Source organism: Grampus griseus, assembly GCF_964374135.1.
Source record: "Grampus griseus genome assembly, chromosome: 9".
Lineage (NCBI taxonomy): Eukaryota > Metazoa > Chordata > Mammalia > Artiodactyla > Delphinidae > Grampus > Grampus griseus.
Genome location: NC_139003.1, coordinates 12,497,691 through 12,520,515, shown reverse-complemented (window position 1 = coordinate 12,520,515; position 22,825 = coordinate 12,497,691). Strand labels below are relative to the sequence as shown.

Genomic DNA, 22,825 nt, shown 5'->3' with positions numbered 1-22,825 from the left:
TTTAATTTAATTTATTGTTTGGCTGCATTGGGTCTTCGTTGCTGCATGCAGGCTTTCTCTAGTTGCTGCGACGGGGGGCTACTCTTCCTCACGGTGCACGGACTTCTCGTTACAGTGGCTTTTTGTTGTGGAGCACGGGCTCTAGCGCACAGGCTTCAGTATTTGTGGCGTGTGGGCTTCAGTAGTGTGGCTCGCGAGCTCTAGAGTGCAGGCTTCAGTAGTTGTGGCGCACTGGCTTCAGTAGTTGTGGCTCGCAGGCTCTAGAGCGCAGGCTCAGCAGTTGTGGCGCACGAGCTTAGTCGCTCCGTGGCATATGGGATCTTCTCGGACCAGGGCTCGAACCCGTGTCCCCTGCATTGGCAGGCGGATTCTCAACCACTGTGCCACAAGTGAAGTCCCTTGTTTTGTTTTGTTTTTTTAAAGATGCCACCACATATAAGATATCATACAGTATTTGTCTTTCTCTGTCTGACTTAACTTCACTTAGTATAATACCCTCCAAGTCCATCAGTGTTGTTGCAGATGGCAAAACTTCATTCTTTTTTATTGCTGAATAGTATTCCAGTGTATGTGTGTGCGCACAAATGTATATATGTGTGTGTGTATATATATATATATATATATATGTATCTCACATATATATCACATCTTCTTTATTCATTCATCTGTCAATGGACACTTAGCTTGTTTCCATATCTTAGCTACTGTAAATAATGCTGAATAACAAACATGGGTGCATATATCTTTTGAGTTAGTGTTTTCGCTTTCTTCAGATAAATACCCAGAAGTGGAATTGCTGGATCATATGGTAGTTCCATTTTTAATTCTTTGAGGAACCTCCATACTGTTTTCCATAGTGGCTGCACCAATTTACATTCCCAGCAACAGTGCAGGAGGGTTCCCTTTTCTCCACATCCTCTACAATACTTGTTATTTCTTATCTTTTTGATAATAGCCATTCTAACAGGTGTGAGGTGATGTCTCATTGTGTTTGGATTTGCATTTCCCTGGTTGTTAATGATGCTGGGCATCTTTTCATGTACCTGTTGGACATCCGTATGTCTTCTCTGGAAAAATGTCGATTCCAATTATCTACCCAGTTTTCAAGTGGATTTTTTTTTCTGTTGAGTTGTATGAGATCTTTATATATTTTGTATATTAACCACTTACCAGATATATGACTTGCAGATATTTTCTCCCACTCAATAGGTTGCCTTTTCATTTTATTGATGGTTTTCTTTGCTGCACAGAAGGTTTTTAGTATCGTGTAGCCCCACTTACTTATTTTTACCTTTATTGCTTTTGCTTTTGGTGTTAGATTCAAAAATCATTGCCGGGCTTCCCTGGTGGCGCAGTGGTTGAGAGTCCTCCTGCTGATGCGGGGGACACGGGTTCGTGCCCTGGTCTGGGAGGATCCCACATGCCGCGGAGCAGCTGGGCCCGTGAGCCATGGCTGCTGGGCCTTCGCGTCTGGAGGCCGCAGCAGTGAGAGGCCCGCATACCGCAAAAAAAAAAAAAAAAAAAAAAAAAAATCATTGCCAAGTCTTATGTCAAGAAGCTTACCCTCTGTGTTTTCCTCTAGAAGTTTAATGGTTTCAGGTCTTATTACATTCAATTCCTTAATCCATTTTGAGCTAATCTTTGTGTATGGTGTAAGCTAGTGGTCTAGTTTCATTCTTTTGCATGTGGCTGTCCAGGTCTGCTTTGGGATTTTGAATAGACTGGTTTTGTGGATTTGTTTTTGCTGTTGTAGTTTTAGGAGTCATCTTTTATCTTTTAACTTTTTTTTTTTTAAGATAAAAACCTTGCTCCATATATCAAACACCAGGCATGAGCATAGACATATATCAGGCCTTTATTAAAACGTCTCTCATGCTTCAAGCCTTAGTCTGATGGGGAGGGTTCAGCTCTTTACCAATCATCCTGCAGCCTAATGTGGCATTTCAGTTTGCCATATTTTTTTCCCAGTTTAGAATTTCTGAGGGGCTATAACTATGACAAACAATGAATTAAACATTTTTTCTTATCTGACACAAATCCTATCTGGTTTGGGTCTTGGTTACTTTAGATAGCTAGTCTTTCCCCCTGTCAGTATAGATTATTAGAACTGCTTGCCAGCATTACCAGATATGCCAGTGATGCGGAGGTAGGACATGTCCCTTAGAGAACACCTCACCTATCCAAAAGCCAGTGTCTGTGCAGTGTGGCTGCCCTCAAGGTCTTAAATAGCCTTCAGTTTTTTAGGAGCTGATTTTCCCTGTAGTTAAACTAATGTTGTTGCTGCTTCTATTTATAATTTAAAGATTTATAAGACTTAATTTATAAGCATGCCCCAGGGCTCTTAGATAATTAAGTCAGTCTGCCCTGGGTTCATAATTTTGTAGACCTCTTAACATGGCAGATGCCTGAGGCTACCTAAAAGAACAAGGCTTTGCTTTTTGCATTGCTGTCGAGATTTGTTGTACCATAATTACTACAGAAGAAAAAGGAATTTTGAATTTGGAATGTTGCAGATAAATAATCCTAAAAAATAGCTGTTTCGTGCTACAGTGCTGCTTTATTTAGAGCTTTCAATTATTGCTGGAGAATAATAAATTTAAGGTTGCATTTTAACCATCTTCTGCCAAGGAATTTTGAAAAAAAATTAATAGAAAAAGGCATTTTTCAGTTGGAACATTTTTTAAAGGTCAGCCTCTCAAAAGCACTTCTTAAACCTCTTAATGTGCTAGGTACTACTCAGAGCGAGCACAAAGCTTTAGGATTCTTTCTAATAACTTCCTTTGAAATTAATGTATTCATATCAAATTAATCTAAACTGGTGAACATGTGTCTTGCTTTCTCCTAAATTGAATCTCATTTTCTAAACTGCTACCTACTTCCCAGATAACAACTGTATTGGAGGGAAAATGGGATAAAGATATGTTGATAGAGAAATATGAGAAAGTAAAGTAGGCTGTTTCTTAAGTTTCAACTTGCTTCCTAGGGAACCCAAAATGTAATCCAAGCATTGGAGTTAATGTGTATATTTTGGGGATTTATTATATTTTGCTAAGATAACTCCAGCAAATCCTGTCCTTTAGCTATCCTTCAGATTATTAGAGTAAAAAGGAATATGGTTTTTGAAGTGCTTGACTTTCATTCTCTTACAATGAATGAAAGATGTATTATTATTTATTTATCATATTTTCCAGTGATAAAAGTCAGACACAATGTAGAGACTCAATAAATGTGAGGTAAATAAATGATTGGTGCCTTGCATAAACTTCTCTTTGCCAAAGCCTTCTCTTTGAGTCTGTATCAGAGCCTATCAGATACTAGATTTGTATCAGTAATTATTTTATACACCTTTGTTCTGCTTTCTTGGAATATTTTGAAAGAATTTGTCTTTTTCTTGACCCAGCTATTAGTTCTCTGGGTAGGAGTGTGGTTGTGTGTGTGTGTGTGTGTGTGTGTGTGTTTGTTTGTGTGTGTTGGGGGAAATGTTGCTTATTTTTCACAACATGATCATTTCCTTCTTGTTATCTTTTAGACATATTACAGATGCTACACTTGCCATTGTGAAAGGAGAGACAGTTCCACTTGATGTCTTGCAGATCAAGGTAAGATCTTTTCATCAGAGTTTGAAAAAATTAACAAAGTAATACACACTTTAACAAAAATGTAGTAGTTCAAATAAGATTGTAAGGAAAACAACTGTTCTTCTTCTTACCCTTTCCTATGTGAAGTATAACCCCCCAGAGAAGATAGTTTTACCTGTTTGTTCTAGTTATCACTAATTAGTATGCTCGTGATGCTACTTTTAAAAATCGTGGTACAAAAAAAAAATACCCACAAAACATGAAATTTACGATCAGAACCATTTTTAGGTGTATAATTCAGTTTAAGTATATAATACTACTTTTTGGTTTATCAGTTTTAGATCTTATCTCTTGGCCTCTTATCAGAAGTCCTCTGTATCACCTCTCAGTATAGTTGTATCGTGATTTTTAGTTCCTCTGATTACCTTTGGCCCACAAGTAATTTTTCTGTTTTATATGGTTGTTTTGAGTATTAAAAGAGCTAATAAATATAACGCACTTAGGACAGCACCCGATTTCATCTCACCTGTTTGCATGGTGGCCACCTCTCTATCTCATGCCCTGCCAAAGGCTCTGCCTTTCTCGTGGCCCATCTGTCTTTTGGAGGGCCTTCTCTTTGGAATTCAGGTTACTTGGTTGTCTTGCATTGTCAGCTCTCTGATGGGCTTGAGAATAATTATGATTCTGTAGATTATCAGGCTTTTTCTCATTTTTAGGGTGGGAACAATATTCTTTGTTGCTTCCTACATCCTAGAGAGGAGCAGAACTTCCCATTTTTCTATTGGGTTGTCTAACATTTTCTTACTGATTTGTAGATGAGCTCATGAATTACTCTAGAAAGACATTTGCTCGCTTTGCCCACTGAAGGGGCCTAAAGGCATGACACCCAACAACAACGAGCATATCTGGCATCCAGATTTTGGTCTCTAAGTACCATTCCCTAATAAAACTTCACAGGATTCTGTGAAAAGATGTCCTTCAGAGGCAGGGCAAGAATAAGGCAAAGAACTACTCAAAAACTGATGAAGACAACGCAAAATAGGAGGCAGCCTGATGGTACCCTATTGGCCAATTTTGGGCTGCTTTGAACATCAAAAAGAATAATGCTAGTGGATTATAATACATTAAATAAGAATGATGAATCTATAGTTATGTTACAGAAGAATTGCCAAATTGTAAATGTATAAGATACGACAGAGTTAGAGAATTACCATTGGGCAATCACTCATGAAATCACTAATTCAAACAGGGATCATCAATGGCTGCTACACACATTGGATAAAAGGTCGTTGAGAAACAAATATCCACACAGTCTCAAATGATCGCAAGTTACTTAATAATTGCAAAGGGAAAAAGTACCTTTATAGTAGAGCGATCTAGCCTACACCACCTTAACCAGGTGATCAAACAGCATCACCAATCATGGGACAGATGGACATTATCTGCCTCCGGATGTGATGTATTGAGAAGGGTACAACATCACCTACGTAGTTTTCTGCCCCAAACATTAGTCTTAATCTAACTGACTCTAATAATGAGAAAGCAATCAAATCCAAATTGTAGGACATTCTAAAAACAACCATTGATTTGGCTTCTTCAAAAATGTCAGTGTCGGGCTTCCCTGGTGGCGCAGTGGTTGAGAGTCCGCCTGCCGATGCAGAGGACACGGGTTCGTGCCCCGGTCCGGGAAGATCCCACATGCCGCGGAGCGGCTGGGCCCGTGAGCCATGGCCGCTGAGCCTGTGTGTCCGGAGCCTGTGCTCCGCAACGGGAGAGGCCACAACAGTGAGAGGCCCACGTACTGGAAAAAAAAAAAAAAAAAATGTCAGTGTCACGAAATCTAAAAGAAGATAGTCTGTTCAAGATTAAGGGAAACTGGGCTTCCCTGGTGGCGCAGTGGTTGAGAGTCCGCCTGCCGATGCAGGGGACATGGGTTCGTGCCCCGGTCTGGGAAGATCCCACATGCCGCGGAGCAGCTGGGCCCGTGAGCCATGGCCGCTGAGCCTGCGTGTCCGGAGCCTGTGCTCCGCAACGGGAGAGGCCACAACAGTGAGAGGCCCGCGTGGCGCAAAAAAAAAAAAAAAAAAAAGATTAAGGGAAACTAAAGAAATATCATAATGAAGTCCAGTACGAGATCCTGGACTGGAAAAATGAAAAACAGTGTCAGCCGTAAAAGATATCAGAGATATTTTAATATGGATGATATATTAGATGTTATATGCCAGTGTGAGATTTCTTGAGAGTGACAGTGGTGTTATGGTTATGTCCGTGTATGTCCTTGTTCTTGGGAGATACATGCAGAAATAGTTAGGAGTGAAAGGTCATGAAGCCTGCAATTTATTTGCAAATGATTTAACAATACTACAAACTATACATACAGAGAGAAAGCTAACGTGGGGAAATGTTGGCCTGGTGAAGCTGGGTGAGAGGTAAATATGGTGTTCATTGCACGTATAAAAGGTTTTTTGGTTTGACATCTTACCAATATTAAAATTTTGGAGGGAAGAAGACCCAATAGCCATTCCTGATTCCTGATCAGAATCTTCTCTCTAAAAAGGGTTTAATTCCTAGGGAAAAGATATTCTCGCTTGATGGTAGTTAAGTATCTATTCCTTCTTCATCTAAATTTCTTCTTTTTCCCCCTGGAAAAGGCAGGTTCGTAAGAAGGCTGAGCCATAAAGCCAAATAATCCTATAAACAGCGAATCCTGCATCGAATCCTGCATCCTTTTCTCAGGTTTAGCCTCAGAATGTCCCAGCTGCATTCAGGCTGTCCTCCGCAGGCTATGCACATTTTACATGCATGCAGGTTTCCTAGTATCTGTGGAAGAAGCCTCCGTACTGTGTCATGATTCCAAACTTCAATCCTAAAATGTCGTTCCTAGTTATATGGCATTTGCTATATGCACGTTTACGGTTGATGAACCCGTGAGCTTGCAACCCATTTCCCTTTTATTTTCCTTTGTGCTTTATGCAGTGATATCTGGACTCTCCACCATGACCTTGTTGGTCAGGCTAAAAGCGATTTAAGTTGCAGTTGATTCTTTAGCATCTAATAAAGCTTAATCGTTTTCACAAAATGTGCTGAAAGGAATGTTAACCTGGAGAAGAGACTACAGATCAGCATTATTTTATCGTTGCTGTCAAAGGAGTGAATCAGGGTAGGTCTCTTAATAACGGAGTGATTTACTGCTTCTTATTTATGTGTGAGAAGTAATACATTCTGGAGTAATTAGGATTTAACTGAACATTCTTGACTGTGCTTGCATTTAAATGTCTCTTGTCTCCTTTATCTTTTTCTTTCAAATATAGTGATTCTGTGAATTGATGAAACCAGTGTCAAATTTAACACAGGCTCTGTATATTGGTAACACACCCCAGGAAGCAGAAAACTTTTAAAATCAATTCCTAGAAAACATAGTACGGTAGCCTCTACTGTAGTTTCTGAGGCACCCAGCTAGGCTGAATTTGTCTTCTCTTTTTTCTTTATTTCTGGAAATTGCTTTCAGAATGTGGTGAAAAGCATTGCAGATGAAGCCTAATACCAGGTTCCTCTTCTTTCAAAAAACAAACTGAAACACAATTAAACATATAATGGAAGATTCTCCAAAAAGAAAAGAAATAGTCCTTGTAAGCTATAATAGTGCTTTATGTTTTCATTGTATAGTGTGAGTTCGCTTCTCCTTAGGACTTCTGACTCAGTGAGGGAGGCAAGATGTGTATTAGTATCTTCATTGGACAGATTTTTTAAAAAGGGTTATCTGATCATATGACTAGTTGTGCTGTAGACAGAAGAAGAATAAGGATTTTCTGTCTTACAGTCCATTGCTTTTTCCTTCACTGCTTTGTCTAGGTGGGATCACTCTTGGCCTGTCACATGATTTTTAAAGGGCAGTTTTCCCATGTGGACATCTACAATGCCTGGAAGTTGACTTTAAAGTAACTACTGTAAAGATTTATGGAATTCTTCCTAGTTCTTTCTTTTTGGTCTCTCAGTTCGACTCAGACCCTGCCAACCCAGAACCAAATGAGGAAGATAGGGGAGGTGGTGAGAGTGAGACTCTCCCCCTTTCCCCTGTCTTTCATTCCTGGATTCCTTCTGTTAAAGCCCCAGCTCTGATCATTCTCATACGACGATGCTTAGAGCTGCTCCTGAGCTCCTTCTGCCTTGATTCTTTTTCTTCATCTAGAATCCCTAAAATCCATAGGTCGGGCAGTTGTCTAGTTGACCAGGATCGTTTTCTTGTCACTGTTCCTTAAATTCTGTTGCACCCAGCTCTCCCAGTTGTTTTCCTCTGCAGAGCATGAGGTCATTTCCCCGCAGGGATTTGCTCTGTCCAGGGGAGCCTCTGACTTGGAGCAGCGTATCTCCTTTGCTGCTAAGGTCTGGCTGCATGCCTGTCTTTCTGTACAGTATCTGTTCTTGTTTTCTCATCTCTCTATCTCATAATCTGACTATTGCCCAGAACTTCACTGGCCTAAGACACAGTGGTGCTTTGTCTGTTGGCTTCCACTCTGTTCAGCTGACCTTGCTTATTTTTCCTGTGCTTGTGTGTCCTCCAACTGGGACCAGTGTCTCCACTACTGGCCTCTGCTGAATCCTGAGGGCTCCGTGCCCATCTGCTTTTCTAGACTCTTCACATTCTTCACACTCCTTTCCTACCCCTTGCTGGAACATAGCAACTCAATTCCGTGGAACCTTAAGGTTGCAAGGCTTTTCGGTTAATCTTAACAGAAGAGTCCCAAAATTCTTCCCCCTACATGAAGAAAGGGAAAATGGTTTTAGAGCACCAGTCAGGAAATCTTGAGTACTTAGCTCAGCACTTCTTGCTTCCACTACATGCTTTAGAACAGCATTTCCCTAAGGAATATTACTTATGCAAGACGTCTTCCCAGAGGAGGGCTGAACAGTTAACAACTCAGGAAAGCTGTATATTGTATTTCTTCTTTTGGACATTTATAATGTACATTAACATATTAAAGACTCTAAAAAGAATTGCAGTAAACATAACTTCTTTCAAACCAAATAAGTTTGATATTTCCCAACTTATTTCAACATGGAATCTTCTATCATCATCATCATATCATCATCATCATCAGCTGTAACACTTAACATCTTAAGAAACATTTGGGAAATGTTCCCATTGATACAGCAAACTATTCACATAGTGTTAATTCTCTCCCTTAGGCTAGAGCGCCCTTTCTCCTCGTTTCTTTTCTTTCTCTCTACTTTCTTCCCACCCTCCCCAATCTAGGTGCTTTATTTAGTTTTCCTTTTTGGGGAGGGATTGGGGAAATCACTGTAGTATGCACTTATTACTGTAATATAGTGTCCTTCCTCAAGGGACCTGATTTCTCTCTCTCTTTTTTTCTAATTAGCATGCATCTTCCCTAGTCCAGTACTGTATGATTCAGCCTTGTTCCTTCTCTTTCAATACTATATAGTGCTTAGCTCACTCTTGGGAACCTCCTAGGTAGATCTGAAAAAATGATAATGAATAAATAAAAGAGTGAATCCAGGAATTATACATATATAGATACACATACACATACATATAAATGCTGGATCAAAAAACATAGTTAGATTGCAATAAAAAATTCCTCCCACCCCCTATTCCCTGCCTCTGTCAACCACCAATCTGTTTTCTGTATCATCTATAAGCTTGTTTTCTTTGTTGTTATTTTTTGTTTTTTTAGATTTCACATGTAAGAGAGATCATACAGTATTTGTCTTCCTCTGACTTACTTCACTTAGCACAGTGCCCTCAAGGTCCATCCATGTTGTCCCAAATGGCAAGTTTTCATTCTATTTTATGGCTAAATAATATTCCTGAGTCTCTGTGTGTGTGCATGCCACAGTTTCTTTATCCATTCATCTGTCGATGGACACTTAAGTTGTTTCCGTATCTTGGCTATTGTAGTTAATGCTGCAGTGAACATGGGGGTGCATGTATCTTTTTATTTAAAAAATTTTTTATACAGCAGGTTCTTATTAGTTATCCATTTTATACATATTAGTGTATATATGTCAAAATCAACCTCCCAATTCATCCTACCACCACCCCACCACCACCACTTTCCCCCCTTGGTGTCTATAGGTTGTTCTCTACATCTGGGTCTCTATTTCTGCCCTGCAAACCGGTTCACCTGTACCATTTTTCTAGGTTCCACATATATGCGTTAATATATTTGTTTTTCTCTTTCTGACTTACTTCACTCTGTATGACAGTCTATAGGTCCATCCACGTCTCTACAAATGGCCCAATTTCATTCCTTTTTGGGGCTGAATAATATTCCATTGTATATATGTACCACATCTTTATCCATTCGTCTGTTGATGGACATTTAGGTTGCTTCCATGAGTTGGATATTGTAAATAGTGCTGCAGTGAACATTGGGGTGTATGTGTCTTTTTGAATTATGGTTTTCTCAGAGTATATGTCCAGTAGTGGGATTGCTGGGTCATATGGTAATTCTATTTTTAGTTTTTTAAGGAACCTGCATACTGTTCTCCATAGTGGCTGTATCCATTTACATTCCCACCAACAGTGCAAGAGGGTTCCCTCTTCTCCACAGCCTCTCCAGCATTTGTTGTTTGTAGGTTTTCTGATGATGCCCATTCTAACTGGTGTGAAGTGATACCTCATTGTAGTTTTACGCGCAGGCTTAGCGGCCATGACTCACGGGCCCAGCCGCTCTGCGGCATGTGTGATCTTCCCAGACCGGGGCACGAACCTGTGTCCCCTGCATCGGCAGGCGGACTCTCAACCACTGCGCCACCTGGGAAGCCCCTCATTGTAGTTTTGATTTGCATTTCTCTAATAATTAGTGATGCTGAGCAGCTTTTCTTGTGCTTCTTGGCCATCTGTATGTCTTCTTTGGAGAAATGTCTATTTAGATCTTCTGCCCATCTTTGGATTGGGTTGTTTGTTTTTTTAAATTGAGCTGCATGAACTGTTTATATATTTTGTAGATTAATCCTTTGTCCGTTGATTCTTTGCAAATATTTTCTCCCATTCTGAGGGTTGTCTTTTTGTCTTGTTTGTAGTTTCCTTTGCTGTGCAAAAGCTTTTAAGTTTCATTAGGTCCCATTTGTTTATTTTTGTTTTTATTTCCATTACTCTAGGAGGTGGATCAAAAAAGATCTTGCTGTGATTTATGTCAAAGAGTGTTCTTCCTATGTTTTCCTCTACGAGGTTTATAGTGTTCGGTCTTACATTTAAGTCTCTAATCCATTTTGAGTTTATTTTTGTGTATGGTGTTAAGGAGTGTTCTAATTTCATTCTTTTATATGTAGCTGTCCAGTTTTCCCAGCACCACTTATTGAAGAGACTGTCTTTCCTCCATTGTATATCCTTGCCTCCTTTGTCATCGATTAGTTGACCGTAGGTGTGTGGGTTTATCTCTGGCCTTACTATCCTGTTCCATTGATCTGTATTTCTGTTTTTGTGCCAGTACCATATTGTCTTGATTACTGTAGCTTTGTAGTATAGTCTAAAGTCAGGGAGTCTGATTCCTCCAGTTCCGTTTTTTTCCCTCAAGACTGCTTTGGCTATTTGGGGTCTTTTGTGTCTCCATACAAATTTTAAGATTTTTTGGTCTAGTTCTGTAAAAAATGCCACTGGTAATTTGATAGGGATTGCATTGAATCTGTAGATTGCTTTGGGTAGTATAGTCATTTTCACAATATTGATTCTTCCAATCCAAGAACGTGGTATATCTCTCCATCTGTTTGTGTCATCTTTGATTTCTTTCATCAGTGTCTTATAGTTTTCTGAGTACAGGTCTTTTACCTCCTTAGGCAGGTTTATTCCTAGGTGTTTTATTCTCTTGGTTGCAATGGTGAATGGGAGTGTTTCCTTAATTCCTCTTTCTGATCTTTTGTTGTTAGTGTATAGGAATGCAAGGGATTTCTGTGCGTTAATTTTGTATCCTGCAACTTTACCAAATTCATTGATTAGCTCTAGTAGTTTTCTGGTGACATCTTTAGGATTCTCTATGTATAGTATCATGTCATCTGCAAACAGTGACAGTTTTACTTCTTTTCCAATTTGTATTCCTTTTATTCTTTTTCTTCACTGATTGCCATAGCTAGGACTTCCAAAACTATGATGAATAATAGTGGCTTGTTCCTGATCTTAGAGGGAATGCTTTCAGCTTTTCACCATTGAGAATGATGTCGGCTGTGGGTTTGTTATATATGGCCTTTATTATGTTGAGGTAGGTTCCCTCTATGCCCACTTTCTGGAGAATTTTTATCATAAATGGGTGTTGAATTTTGTCAAAAGCTTTTTCTCCATCTATTGAGATGATCATATGGTTTTTATTCTTCAGTTTGTTAATATGGTGTATCACATTGCTTGATTTGCGTATCTTGAAGAATCCTTGCATCCCTGGGATAAATCCCACTTGATCATGGTGTATGATCCTTTTAATGTGTTGTTGGATTCTGTTTGTAGTAGTTTGTTGAGGACTTTTATATCTATATTCATCAGTGATATTGGTCTGTCAGTTTCTTTTTTTGTAGTATGTTTGTCTAGTTTTGGTATCAGGGTGATGGTGGCCTCATAGAATGAGTTTGGGAGTGTTCCTTCCTCTGCAATTTTTTGGAAGAGTTTGAGAAAGATGGGTGTTAGCTCTTCTCTAAATGTTTGACAGAATTCACCTGTGAAGCCATCTGCTCCTGGACTTTTGTTTGTTGGAAGATTTTTAATCACAGTTTCAATTTCATTACTTGTGATTGGTCTGTTCATATTTTCTATTTCTTCCTGGTTCAGTCTTGGAAGTTTATACCTTTCTAAGAATTTGTGCATTTCTTCCAGGTTGTCCATTTTATATTGGCATAGAGTTTCTTGTAGTAGTCTCTTACGATGCTTTGTATTTCTGCGGTGTCTGTCGCATATATCTTTTGAGTTAACGTTTGTGTTTTCTTTGGATAAATACCTAGAAGTGGAATTGCTGGATCACATGGTAGCTCTATTTTTAATTCTTTGAGGAACTTCCATCCTGTTTTCCATAGTGGCTGCACCAATTTACATTCCCACCAGCATGCCCAAAGTTTCCCTTTTCTCCATATTCTCAACAACGCTTGTTTTTTCTTGTCTTTTTGATGATAGCCATTCTAATAGGTGTGAAGTGTTATCTCATTGTGGTTTTCATTTGCCTTTCTCTGATGATTAATGATGCTGGGCATCAGTATGTCTGTTTCTATGCTTTGCCCATTTTTCAAGTGGATTGCTTTTTGTTTGTTTGTTTTCTATTGAGTTTATGAGTTCTTTATATATTTTGGATATTAACCCCTTATCAGATACATGATTTGCAAACATTTTCTCCCATTCAGTAGGTTGCCTTTTTATTTTGTTGATGGTTTCCTTTGCTGAACAGAAGGTTTTTAGTATGATGTAGCCCCACTTATTTATTTTTGCTTTAGTTGCTTTCGCTTTTGGTGTCAGATTTAAAAATCATTGCCAAGACTTATGTCAGGAAGTTTACCCCATATGTTTTCTTCTAGGAGCTTTATTGTTTTAGATCTTATACTGAAGTCTTTAATCCATTTTGAATTAATCTTTTTATGTGGTGTAAGATAGTGGTCCAGTTTCATTCTTTTGCATGTGACTGTCCAGTTTTCCTAGCATCATTTATTGAAGAGACTGTCCTTTCCCCATTGTGTATTCTTGGTTCCTTTGTCATAAATTAATTTACCATATATGTGTGGGTTTATTTCTGAGCTCTTTGTTCTGTTGATTTATGTGTCTGTTTTTATGACAGTACCATGCAGTTTTAATCACTATAGCTTTGTAATATAGTTTGAAATCAGGGAGTGTGATACCTCCAGCTTTGTTCTTCTTTCTCAGGATTGCTTTGGCTGTTTGGGGTTTCTTTGTGGGTCCATACAAATTTTAGGATTATATGTTCTATGTCTTCGAAAAATGTCTTTGGAATTTTGGTAGGGATTGCAGTGAATCTGTAGATTGCTTTTGGTAGTATGGACATTTGAACATCATTAATTTTTCCAATCCAGGAGCATAGAATATCATCTCATTTTCAATTTCTTTCATTAATGTCTTGTAGTTTTCCATTTCACCTCCTTGGTTAAATTTACTCCTAGATATTTTATTCTTTTTGATGCAATTGTAAATGGGATTGTTTTCTTTATTTCTCTTTCTGATAGTTTGTTATTAGTGTATAGAAATGCCACAGATTATTGTGTATTGATTTTGTATCCTGCAACTTTACTGAATTCATTAGTTCTGTCATGTCATCTGTAAGTCATGATAGTTTTACTTCTTCCTTTCCAATTTGGATGCCTTTCTTTTTCTTACCTAATTGCTCTAACACTTCCAATACTATGTTGAATAAAAGTCGTAAGGGTGGGCATCTTTCTTGTTCAAGATCTTAGAGGAAAGGCTTTTTACTGTTGAGTAGGATGTAAGCTATGGTCTTGTCATATATGGCCTTTTATTATGTTGAGGTATGTTCCCTCTATACCCACTTTGTTGAGAGTTTTTATCATAAATCAGTGTTGAGGTTTATCACATACTTTTTCTGCATCTAGTGAAATGATCATATGATTTTCATCCTTCATTTTGTTGATGTAGCATATCATACTGACTGATTTGAAGATGTTGAACCATCCTTGCATCCGTGGAATAAATCTTACTTGATTTATGGTGTCTCATCCTTTTAATGTATGGTTGAGTTTGGTTTGCTAATATTTTGTTGAGGGTTTTTGCATCTATGTTCATCAGGAATATTGGCCTTTAATTTTGTTTTCTTGTATTGTCCTTGTCTGGTTTTGGTATCAGGGTAATGCTGGCCTCAAAAAATCAGTTTGGAAGAATTCCTTCCTCTTCTGTTTTTTGGAAGAGTATGAAAAGGATTGGTATTAATTCTCCTTTGAATGTTTGGTAAAATCTACCAGTAGAACTGTCTGGTCCTGGACTTTTGTTTGTTGAGAGGTTCCTACTGACTCAGTCTCCTTACTAGTAAGCAGTCTGTTCAGATTTTACCTTATTCTTTAAAATCTATGGTTTGTCGTAAAACTTACATTGTGTTTTCCCTGACCATCCATCTCCTTGGCTCCCTCACTCACTATACAGTTGCACCTGCTCTGTACTTTCATAATACTTGATACACATCTCTGTTCTTTGAACCTACTGCATTGTGTTGTTATTGTCTGTGTCTTTCTAGCCTCTATTATACCTTGAGCTCTTTGAGGACATTTTTTATCACTAGTTCCTAATATATAATATGTATCCGTTAATGATGATTCATGAAAAAAAAAAGAATGAATGAATGATTAGCTTAGTATAGTCAGGATGGCTCAAGCCCTTCTGTCTTCCACGGTATGCACTAGGCACCCAGGAGACTAATACATCCTTGCTGTGCCAGTAGTGGGTTACCTTACCATCACCTCTTTGCTCTGCCATTTCCCTCTAGCTCCTTTTTCTCTTGCTTAAGCAGGTGGAGAGAGCAGAAAAGGAAATCTGCTTCAGCAGATACACAGCCAAGGAATGAGAGGCCAGTGTCTTTCACTGGTAGGCTGGCCCTATTCATGTGTGATTTGCCTAGAAAACCCTCACTTGTTTCAGGGTAGCGGGAACAGGAGTGAAAGTGGGACTGAGCGGGGAAGGACTACCTCTCCTAAGAAGACTTAGACGCTTTCTCTAGGCCAACAACTTACAGTGCCAAGGATTCTCCTCCAGTTCCTAATCTTCTGCTTACACTGGTTCTAATGATGGCATGGTGGAAACCGAGCTGGTTCTGTGCCTGTTTAGCAAATTCTGTGGAGTTGTGTCTGGCATTTGGCAGCTCTCTTTAGAATGTGGGTACCCTTGGGCTTTAGCTGCAATTCTGAGCTACCGGGAAAGTCCCTTTCAGAATCCTGTTGTATATATTTTCATATAGGAAAGCCCATCATGAAGTGTAAACTCTTGAAGGCAGTGGCTCAATTGTGTGTTTTCTATATATTGCTAAATAAACTCACTGATTTATTAGAAGCTTGCTGATTATAATGTGCAGTATTTGGCCATAAAGCACTGGGCTAAATCCAAGTCACTTTTCATCCCGATTTGTTATGACAGATATCTGGCTGTATTTTCAGATATCCAAGTGAGACATTCTGGAGTACATACCAGGACGCTGATCTTCCTTGATAGCTCTTGGCCCTCCAGAGAGAACGCAGGCTTAAATTACCTTTGCCTTGGACAAGTATAAGAGAGAGAAGAAATTCTGGCTGGCCCGACTAATTGGTCCAAGAATCAGCCTAATGATTATTACAGTCTGAAGTATGATACTGTGTTTTCTTGCCCGCGGATTCATGAGGCCTAATACATAAAAGTTAGCTTCATTTTACAGGACAGTTTATTTAAGTGCTTTGAGCACTCACAGAATTAATTTCTTAAGTTTGGAACATTCCTTTTAGAATTTTGGTTTGATGAAACGTAGGCCATGAACGTTTGCTGGTTACTTACCTGTAGAGAGTTCCAAGTTACTGTCGTCATTAATTTAAATTAAATGTGTTTAACTTCCAGGGTGAAAAGGAACAGCCAGTGTTTGCACTGACCGGCCTCCGATGGGGATCCTTCCGAGATGCTGGCGTCTCAGTTAGCAAGTAAAGGGGCACTGTATTAACGTGTGGTGATTTTAAGACACCTTCTTGTTCTGTCCCTGTCTTTGCGGTTTCAATATGTAGTGATCTAGGAGTTAGTGCGGTTGAATTATGTGTGAATAACAGAGGTAGAGGTTTAAGTTCTTACGTGCAGAGAGGCTGCGGAGAGTTCCGGTTTCCTCCACGCTAGCTTGGCGGAAGATCAAGAGGAGCAGCGTGCATCTTTCTTTCTAGACGTCGTATTTGAGCGTGGGTGAGGCCACGCTAGCCCGGAGGGGCACTGGATGGCCTCTCCTCCTGCGGCCTCCTTAGCTGGGTACGAAGTCAGAGGCACCGCTGGGGCCACAGCCTCGTGGAGCTTTCACAACCCTGGTTGGAAGACCCCCCGACGAGAGGTGTTCTTTCTGAAAGCCTAGCAGATCCACAGAGCCCAGGCCACCTCTTTCAGAGGAGGAAGAAAGGCAGATGCCTGGCTATGTTGGGAGATGAAAGAAACAGGCCTGTGGAGGAGGTGATTAGAGGGCCGCTGCTGGCTTTTCATGCGAGCGGGCTTATTTTTGGAGAATTCATCGTGTAGAATAGGCTCCTGGCTCGGAAAGAGGGTGTGTCCTGTTCTGTTGCATGGCGAGGCTGCTTGGGCAGGGCTTCCTGTGGTGGGGCTGAGCAGACGCGGCGTGAGGTTCCCTCCTCGCTGGTGGGCGTTTTAGTTTTTCTTTACCTCTTCTTGAAAACGGGCTTACAATTTTAGTATGGTTTAAATGAATTAGGATTGATCTCACACACAGCTTTTATCAAGAAACCCCTCTTTCACACTGTAGGCATTCCTGCTCATTTTCTTTACAGAAATTTCTAAGTTTTGGGGGTTTTTTTGATGTGGACCATTTTTAACTTTATTGAATTTTTGTTATAATATTGCTCCTGTTTTATGTTTTGTCTTTTTTGGCCGTGTGGCCTGTGGGATCTTAGTTCCCCGACCAGCGATCGAACCCGCACCCCCTGCATTGGAAGGTGAAGTCTTTTAACCATTGGACTGCCAGGGAGGTGCCTACAGAAATGTCTCTCTTTTGTTTCACTGGTTATTCCTGCTAATGAAGTTCCTGACAGTGGACTGTCAAAAGAGAGATATCACTACGTTATATCACACACTGTGTTCTTTAATATTTCACAGCTTTTATTTGCAGGTATGCTGTGGTTATCTTGATTCCACAAGTTACCTTTGTGTCTGATCTGTAATCTCAAATGCCAGCAGTTTATCAAGAGGAATTGCTTGGTTTCCCCTGAGAAAATCTGATGAGAGCAAATTGCTTTCTAAATGTATTGAGCACAAGCATAGGTCAGCCCTTTAGGAATATCACACGCGGGCCCACATTCTGTTTGATTTCTGAGCAGTGAATTTTAAAATTCTGGTTGTTGTTATACCTGGACTAGGACCGCACACTGAGTCGCTCTGTGTGTCATGAGAGAAACAATTGGGATGCGAGAAACCAATTCCTAGAAACCAATTCCCTCGGGAAGAAACCAATTCCCTCGGGAAGACTGCAAGCGCAGTGTCAGAACTTGCTATTGATACAGATGGAGGGAACTGCAGGCAGTGCAGAAATAAACTGCCTTGGATGGGATGTGTTTCTGTCTGGCTAACTGGGAAAAGAAGCAAATCATTGAGTAACCTTTGAAACAAAAGAACAAAAACAAAAAAATTAGTTGGTCCAAGCCCTCATGAATAGCATCGCGGTACTTACCTGGGTAATAGAGTGGTTCTGCGTTGCTCGTTGGATAGCTAAACTCCTTATTTGGGCATTCAAGGCCCAACTTAATCCGTCAGCACCCCTAACTACAGAGTTGTGTATCTTTGCTTTAAATAAAGCTTTTGCCCTGGCTATTACTCTCAGTGTTTCCCGTACTTTTACTACTCCTTCTGCCTAGAATGATCTCCTTCCCTCTTTTATGTAACTAAATCCAACCCATGTTTCTAGGTCTCAGGCCCTTACTTTGTTCTTGTGTCATTCATTATGCAAGTGTGGCTGCTTCAGTGATTTTAGGCCCTTAGTGATTTCTTGTGCCTTCTTGACTCTCCTTACCAATGAATCGTGATCAGTTTATACCATGTCATGTAAATGTTTATTTATTTGTTGTTTTCTATTACTTTGGGGGGCCTTATTTTCTCAAATTAGGAGCCCTCAAAGGCAAGAATTTTATATTGTTTATATTGCTTCGTTTCCTCCGTATACATAGTAAGTGCTAAATAAATACATATTGATCCAAAACAAATGGGGAGCAGTTAAGATGGGTTGGTAGGTGACAGAGATGAGTTTTAAGAGAGAAATCTACTTTATGCCACGTTCCTAATTCCAACTAGGCATCTTTTTCTCTTCAGTAGCTTTTAGGTATTTAGCAAAATGAAGCAGACCCTCTTCATTCCCAGATTTCACATTTGCCATTTTCAAGCTGCATAACATAAGTAATGCGAAATTATGCTGATTTACAGATTTTAATTGTATGTTTGTGTGTGAGAGAGAACACGGTGTGCAGAATGCAGCCATTTAGCTCATGAGTAATACATCAGCACCCCGCAACTGCGTCTCATTGTGGCTTTATCCCTCTCCACTCATTTGGAATGTATACTCAACTGTATTCCATGGTGGAAAGTATATATTACGGTGATACCTGTGAATTTAGAGATTCAAGGAGACTCTGATTATATATCCCTTGTAGATTGCAAGGATCTAGCTGCTGTATAACTAATTATGTACGGTTTGACATGGTATTCAAATGCAGATTAAAAACTTAACTGCAATACTTTTTTAAAATACTAAACCACAGTCTCCAAGCCTCCAGAGCAGACACTCATGGTAAAGGTGTAATTCTAATGCATTATCCGTCATGAATGGTATCTAGCACATTGACAGTTCTTTTAATATTCTAATTACATTTTTATCTTGGTCTTTCTCAGGTACTGGTATCTTGGGCCTCTGAAGACCAAAGTAGCCCACTTTTTCAGCACTCTTAAGGTAAATACAGTTTACAGTGTAGAAGCTTGACTTCTGGTATTTTGTTGTTCCTCTGTGATGTGTGTATTTGGAACCCTTAAAAATTTCTTGCTGCAGATGTATATAGCGTGCTCCAGCACTGAAATGGGGCATATTTACTTATATACAAATGCAGAAAGCATTCCTGTTGTGATTCCTCTCATCTACCAACTTACCCTCTCCATTACCAAGCCCAGATTTCATTTCATTTTATATTTTACTTCCCTTTGTCTATTCATTTACTCACTCTTACCAGACAAACCTTGAACACAATGACCTGTATCTCATTAACTATTTGCAAGTGTGTCTATATTAGCATCTGGAAATGAACTGAAGTTGTGTATCTAATCATACAGGCTTGTGTATAACATAGGAGGTTTCAAACTATGCTTCGTGCTTCCAACTGTGCTTTTTCAAACTAGCCAGACGTGGGTAGTGGTTGCTGTATTGGACAGCACAGGTATAGAGACAGTTGCCATCATCAGAGAAAGTTCTATCAGGCCATGCTGCTGTAGACTATACAGTGAAAAATACTGGCATAGAGAACAGCTCAACAATGCATATTAATGAAAATGCTAATAGGAAAGTCACACTTAATCTGTGAACTATATACTGTGTTCCGCTTTTACGCAAATCAAGGTAGTATATTTGCAATTCGACCAATCTGAAAATTGGCAGATGAAGTTTGAATGTAGTGAAAAGTTTGGTTTTAATGTTAACATTCAGAGTATCGAGTGTTTTTCGAATTACAAAAGTAATATATGTCCATTGCAAAATGTTTGGAAAACATAGCTCCCTTTACCTTCTAAATAAATTCCAGATGGATAACAAAACCATTAAAGTACTAGGGGTGACCAATCTACATGATTATTAAAATGAACTTGAGGGGCACCAAGGACTTTCTATACCTAAGGCAAATTGTGTGAGTAAAATGCATGACTGCTGTTGATTGAGGGGATAATTACATTGGTGGAGTAGGGATTGCATTCAGGAAGAAATAGAGTAACTACATATTTAAGTTGTAGAATCTGGGAGCATGTAAACTGTTTCCATCATTTCTTCAGCAAACAATTACTGCATACCTGTTGTGTGGCAAGCCCTGCTATATATTTGGAATGCAAAGTCAAATAAGACAGGTTTCCTGCCCTCAAGAAGTATTCAAGTGCTGGGGGTGAGGTCCAGGTATTCAAGTGCTGGGGGTGAGGTCCAGGTATTCAAGTGCTGGGGGTGAGGTCCAGGTATTCAAGTGCTGGGGGTGAGGTCCAGGTAAATCAGCAGTTTGGCAAGTGCTAAGAGAGAAATATGGAGAGAATAAGATGGAAGCAGAGAGGAGGGGCCTTTACCCCTGACTGAAGGTTGGTAAAGTTAGCCCAGGGAAGGTGACACTTTTGCCAGATTTTGAAATACATACAGGACTAGATAAATGGCATTCCAAGTGGAGCGGTGAGGATGTGTGAAGTCACAGTGGTGTAACACGGTCTTTAATTATGGCCAATGCAGTAGCATGGCGGGAAGGGGACTTTGAGGGTCAGGTCAGGACCACTTTTGGCAGGTTTTGATGTGGGATCTGACATTTATCACTAAAGCACTAGAGGGTTATTGAGTCTTAAGCAGGGGAGTGGCAAGAGCAGATTTTCCCTCTAGAAAAATTGTTTGGCAACAGTGTGGGCAGGAGATTGGACACGGGTAGTTTAAGGCAAAGGCATCAGGTAGAAGATTGTTAACGTAATCCAGTTGAAAGGAGATAAGGTGGTAACAGTGAATATTGACCACAGAGGGTGGATTAAAGAGGTACAGCCCTCAAAAGTTGGAAGGAGCTTGTAGTAGTCCCAGATTTCTGGTTTGAGGGACTGGAGTTTAGTAACTAGATTTTTCCCTTAATGCTGATAATATTAGAGTAGAATGAAGTTTGTGAAGAAAGATGAAATTTTCAGTTTGGCACACACTGAGTTTAACATACTGTGGTGCAGACAGGTGGCGATACAGTCGTGACTTCGGTCTGGAATTCAGAGAGATCTGAGCTAAAGAAATAGATGTAAATGTCATAAGTGTATGAGTGGCATTGAGCTATGGATTTGATAAAGTTACTGTCGAGAATAGATGGTCAGGAATAGCCTTCATTTAAAGAGGCAGAGACGGTGCCTGGGAACCGCCAAGAGAGACTCCAGGAGGAAGTACCGACATAGAAGCCGATGGAGGAGAGAATTTCAAGAAGAGAGTGAGATTTCAAGAAGCAACGGCAGAGTCTAAATAGAGGCAGGCAAGTGAGTGCCCTCTGAAGGTTCAGTAGCCTGTGGGTGGAAGAGCTGAAGCCGCACTGAAGAAAGTTCAGGGGTAAATGGGAGCAAAAAGTAGAGGCAGTAGAGCCACTCCCTCAAGGATCTCGACTCTGAAAAGAAGGACATAAAAAGACAAAAGCTAGTGAAAAATATGGGGCCACTGGAGTGTTCTGTTTTTTTTAATTGGAGAGATATCTGTGTCTTTATTTCCTGAAGCAGAAGTGAAAAAGAATGGGAGGAGAAGAGAGAAAGGACACAAAAAGCATGACTGACTCAGCTAGTTCCATGAGCACATGGAAGGGAGTGGGATCCAGAGTCCTGGACTAGCCTTGGACGGGGGAGGGATGCCTTTTTCCTTGAGACAGGAGAGAAATAAAGGAGAGGTACAGATGAAAACATATTTATAAAGAGGTAAGGCGGTTCTCACTGATGTCTTGATATTCTCACTGAAGTGCAGGAAGCAAGTGATCTTTTGAAAGTGAGGTGGTGGTGGTGGTGATGGTGATGGTGGTGATGGTGGTGGTGGTGGTGGTGGTGGTGGTGGTGGTGGTGGTGGTGGTGGTGGTGGTGATGATGGTGATGGTGGTGGTGGTGGTGGTGATGATGGTGATGGTGGTGGTGGTGATGATGGTGATGGTGGTGGTGGTGGTGGTGGTGGTGGTGATGGTGGTGATGGTGGTGATGGTGATGGTGGTGGTGGTGGTGATGGTGATGGTGGTGGTGGTGATGGTGATGGTAGTACGGGGAGTTTTGAAGCAAGATGAAAATAGGTTTAGAAGGATTATCAAGTGGCGTAGACAACCTTAGACCAAGAATTTGTTGACGTGGATATGCTCGTTTGGGTGATTGTTTTCCCTGTGTCAGTACTCAGCAGGAGTGTTTTATTTCCCCTTCTAATAATATTGAGCCACGATGTAGAAGTACAGACACCTAGTGACAGATTGATTAAGAATAGGGGCTTTTCAGGGCAAACATTATGGAAGAAAGAAGACACGAGGGCCAAAAGCAATGGGAAAAGAGAGTGCTGTAAAGTAACCCACTGTTCATCTGGTTGGCCTGAGGACAAATGGCGTGGTCAGGGGCTGGGATTCTCAGTGCGACTGAGAGCTTGGTGTGGTTAGGGTCTCCACGGGCCCCCACATCACACCCCTCTCTTCCTCCTCTGACTAACCAAATGCAGGAACAAAGCATATGGAAATCAACATGCCAGCTTTATAAATGTCAGCAGGAGTGAAGGACACAGCTTGGATACGCGGTCACAATCTGATTTCCTAACACTCCAGATTGAATTTATCCACTTAAAACATCTCCTTCGGGGCAGAGACTGCTAAGT

The 22,825-nt window shown here is 40.2% G+C and overlaps 1 protein-coding gene across 1 annotated transcript in view; it reads left to right on the top strand.

Annotated features, from left to right (window-relative positions):
* The window catches only part of AGK (acylglycerol kinase), an 87,140-nt gene that overhangs the window by 51,286 nt on the left and 13,029 nt on the right, over positions 1–22,825 (top strand). The window contains exons 9-11 of the mRNA XM_082661979.1: positions 3,530–3,599; positions 16,111–16,190; positions 19,138–19,195. Of these exons, the coding sequence (XP_082518105.1) occupies positions 3,530–3,599; positions 16,111–16,190; positions 19,138–19,195 (208 nt within the window). The remainder of the gene's footprint in view (positions 1–3,529; positions 3,600–16,110; positions 16,191–19,137; positions 19,196–22,825) is intronic.